The sequence below is a fragment of the Megascapheus bottae genome, chromosome 10, assembly GCF_031878675.1.
Source record: "Megascapheus bottae isolate mThoBot1 chromosome 10, mThoBot2.hap1, whole genome shotgun sequence".
NCBI classification, from domain to species: domain Eukaryota; kingdom Metazoa; phylum Chordata; class Mammalia; order Rodentia; family Geomyidae; genus Megascapheus; species Megascapheus bottae.
In genome coordinates, this window is record NC_143518.1 from 10,400,987 (window position 1) to 10,404,761 (window position 3,775).

Consider the following 3,775-nt stretch of genomic DNA (forward strand, 5'->3'; position numbering starts at 1 on the left):
TGAAGTAGAACTTCATAATACCTGATATTTCCAATGTGTTGAAATTATCTTAGTTACCCTCACCTCATTGTCTGCAGTCCTATACGGAGAAAATTATCAGCTTCACAGGAACATTCTGCACATGTAAGGAGTCCATCAGGAATTTAACTCAAAATTTTAGGCTATGAATACAACTACAAAATAGAAGCACAGATGCCATGCTTTCCTTTTGCTTATAGTTGTCTTCTGGGCATCCTGAAAGTCTAGATGAAAAGTCAATAATTTTACAAAAGCACTCTCTCATTGCCTGCTACAATTTTCCTATAGAATCACATTTATCTCGGAACAAAATGTAACAGCAAATTGATGTAACAACCCAGTCATCTGAGGCAACTTCTATGAGAGAAGTCTTAACCTTCTTTTATGAAGATAAGGTTGAAGATACAAGGTCAGAGGAAATTGTAACAGACTATTTCATGTCTTTTTATTTTCCTTTTTTATTTTATTTACTTTTATTCATACATTATAAACATACTAAATGATTGGGACAGCGTTGTGCTTCCAAATATGTATGATGTTTAGTGATCACTTCAGCTTATCAGTTAAACCATTTATCATTTCATTGCTGCAAGAACACGAAGAATACAATTTTATCTATATAAAATAAACTTAGTATTCAGACTAAACAATATTTACAGCTTAAGAGTAAACTAGAAAATCATCAAATCCTGAAACAAAAATCTCAGACCTACTGTGTCAAAATTATAAAAAGAAAATGAGACTAATTAACTTCACATATTAGTCATAATCAATTACTATGCACTAAAATATAATGAGTGAAATTTGGGATTGTAGCTCAAAATTGTCACCTTAGTATGTGCTATGCCCTAGGTTGAAGCCCCATTTCCTATTGATTGAAATAGGAAATAGACAAAGAAAGAGAAATGGGAAGACAAGGAATTAGAAAGGAATTGCAGAGGAAGTTAACATAGTTACATTATTCCTTTCAATCTAATAATTGTATATAGTCTACTCTGTAAAGACTTTGTAAGCAGTTGTCATGTCTTCCTACTTGTCAGGCAGTGAAGAGAATCCAGCATGGCCAATGTCTCCTTGGTGACAGGATTCTTCCTCTTGGGGTTTTCTGATGTGCCAGAGCTGCAGATCTTCCATGGAGTGCTCTTCCTGCTAATGTACCTGGCAGCCCTGATGAGTAATCTTCTCATCACCACTCTTACCACCCTTGACCTGAAGCTCCAAACACCCATGTACTTCTTCCTGAAGAACTTGTCTCTGTTGGATGTCTCCATTGTATCTGTGCCAATCCCAAACTTTATCGTCAACAGCCTCACTCACGACAATTCCATTTCCATTCTGGGGTGTGCCTTCCAGATACTCTTCATGACTTCCTTCTCTGCAGGAGAGATATTTGTCCTCACTGCCATGTCCTATGACCGCTATGTGGCCATCTGTCATCCCCTGCACTATGAGGCCATTATGAATGGCAGGGCCTGTGCACTGATGGCAGGTGCTTCCTGGGCTCTTGGTGGTCTCTTTGGAGCTGTGTATACAGCTGGCACATTCTCCATGCCTTTCTGTGGCTCCAGTGTGATCCCTGAGTTTTTCTGTGATATTCCCTCACTGCTAAAGATTTTGTGCTCTCAAACACCCATGGTAGTATATATAAGTATTGGAATTGGTACTTGTCTGAGCATGTCTTGCTTCATCTGCATTGTGATCTCCTATGTTTATATTTTCTCCACTGTGCTGAAGATTCCTACCACTAAAGGTCAGTCCAAAGCTTTCTCCACCTGCCTTCCCCATCTCCTTGTTTTCACCATATTTATTGTAACTGCATATTTTGTTTATCTCAAACCACCTTCAAATGCACCATCAGTTCTTGACAGGCTGCTTTCTGTGCTTTATACTGTTCTGCCTCCAGCATTTAATCCTATGATCTACAGCCTTAGAAACAGTGACATGAAATGGGCTCTGATTAGGTTACTACAAAAACTCAAAGTCCAGAGGCTCTCTCCCTTAAACAAGTCCAAGTGTCTGTCAAGGACATAGTACCTCACAGGTATTAGGACTATTTTTTTTTATCTTTGGAAGGACATCATGAAAGAATAAAAATAATGCTGACATACTAGCTCTAAAGAAATACATTTTCATGAGGCCAAAAAAAAAGAAAGGAAAAAGATGACTTAGACACACTCAGTATTCTCTTTTAGCTCCATGAATCTGAAATACTACAAACTTGTGACTCCAGGAAGGGACCAGTGATGTGGAAAGGAAAGAAGAAAAATTCATAAATAAAGAACTATAAGCTATAATAATGAACTATGAACATCGGGCCAAAGTATAATATTGGAGCAAAATTGTGGGTTAAAGGGGAAGTTCCTCCTATCAGCACTACAGGCAAAAGAGAAAACGCCCCTCTGGGGACCTCAAGGATTCAAGGGAAATACAGACATACTGGTTCTGCAAAGCCTAAAGGGATGGAAGAGATGCATCCTATAAGCCAATAGCTATCAGAGAAGAGACCTTGACACTTCTGTGCGTGTTCATTGACTACCATTAGAAGTTTGAAAGACCTCTTAAGAATCATGAGCACAAGACCCTGCTGTTTTATGTCTCCAAACTCACAAACCCACTCTGGCACTGAAGAAGCAAACAAACTCCCTGCTAATATGTGTGGAGCCAGAACACTAACTGAGCCTGGGATTCAACTTCCTGAATAGAACACTACCTTGAGGACTTGGAATGTGGCTTACTTGTAGAATGATTGATTGCCTGGTATGCATGAAGCCAAGCAATGGTCTTTCCTCATTACCAGATAAAAAGAAAAGGCTAAAAGTGTTACTGCGGCTCAAGTGATAGAAACACTAGCCTTGAGCAAAACAAGCTCAAGAACAGTACCCAGACACTAAGTTCATGTCCCAGGACTGGAAAAAAATTACCCAGATGGAGAGGGTAAAGCCCAAGTCAGAGACGCCTCTTTGTTACTGGATGCTAGTGTCTCCATGAGCCTCCAAGTTCTCCTTGTTATAAAGTGAGAGTGAGCTGAGGGAGTTGGGAATCACTACAAGGTTGAGTGAACTGAGAATCTAGAGTCCCATGAAGTGTGAGTTGTTAGTTGGCCTGTGTCTGAACATATTTGGAATCCTGTAAATGTGGGAATTAAGTTCGGACTTGTTGCAAACCTAGGAATCAGAATGAGATAATCATAGAGCAACTTGGAAGTTGGTGCAAGCCTGTGAAAACTGGAAGGTACATCAGATTGAGTTGGAAATCAGTCAGAAATTGAGAGGTAATAGGTAAAAAGCAAGGAGATGGCTGGAAATCTAGAAGTCACTACCAGCTGATACAACCCACGGTCAATTTGAAAACATGTCTTTTGTCTTCTTGTGATAACAGGGGGATGTGTTCAGGGCCCTCTGTATGCTTGGTGGATGTTCTGCTACCACTGGGATACCACTCCAATCTTTTGGTTTAATGAATTTAGATTTCAAAAAATAGAACTACTGGGCCAGGAGTTTGTCCTAGTGGTAGAGTACTTGCCTGGCCTTCACAAAGACCCGGGTGCAATTTCTTGGTACCACATACATAGAAAAAAGCCAGAAGTAGTGTTGTGACTCAAGAAGTAGAGCTCTAGCATTGAGAAAGTCTGGACAGTGCACAGACCCTGGGTTAAAGCCTCAGGACTGGCATGTAATTAAATAAATAAACAAAAAATCAAATCAAACTTCTGTGGATGAAGGAGGACTCAATCTACTCTTCAACCAGAAAGAAATAG

At 39.7% G+C, this 3,775-nt stretch overlaps 1 protein-coding gene across 1 annotated transcript; it reads left to right on the forward strand.

The window, feature by feature from the left end:
• The first annotated feature begins 1,077 nt into the window (after positions 1-1,077).
• Positions 1,078-2,049, forward strand: LOC150057582 (olfactory receptor 14A2-like). Its single transcript, XM_090341596.1, has one exon. The coding sequence runs from the start codon at positions 1,078-1,080 to the stop codon at positions 2,047-2,049; it is 972 nt and encodes a 323-aa protein (XP_090197722.1).
• The last annotated feature ends 1,726 nt before the right edge of the window (positions 2,050-3,775 follow it).

Excerpts from the sequence above, each read along its gene's own strand:
- LOC150057582 (XM_090341596.1), top strand. The coding sequence starts at position 1,078 with ATGGCCAATGTCTCCTTGGTGACAGGATTCTTCCTCTTGGGGTTTTCT.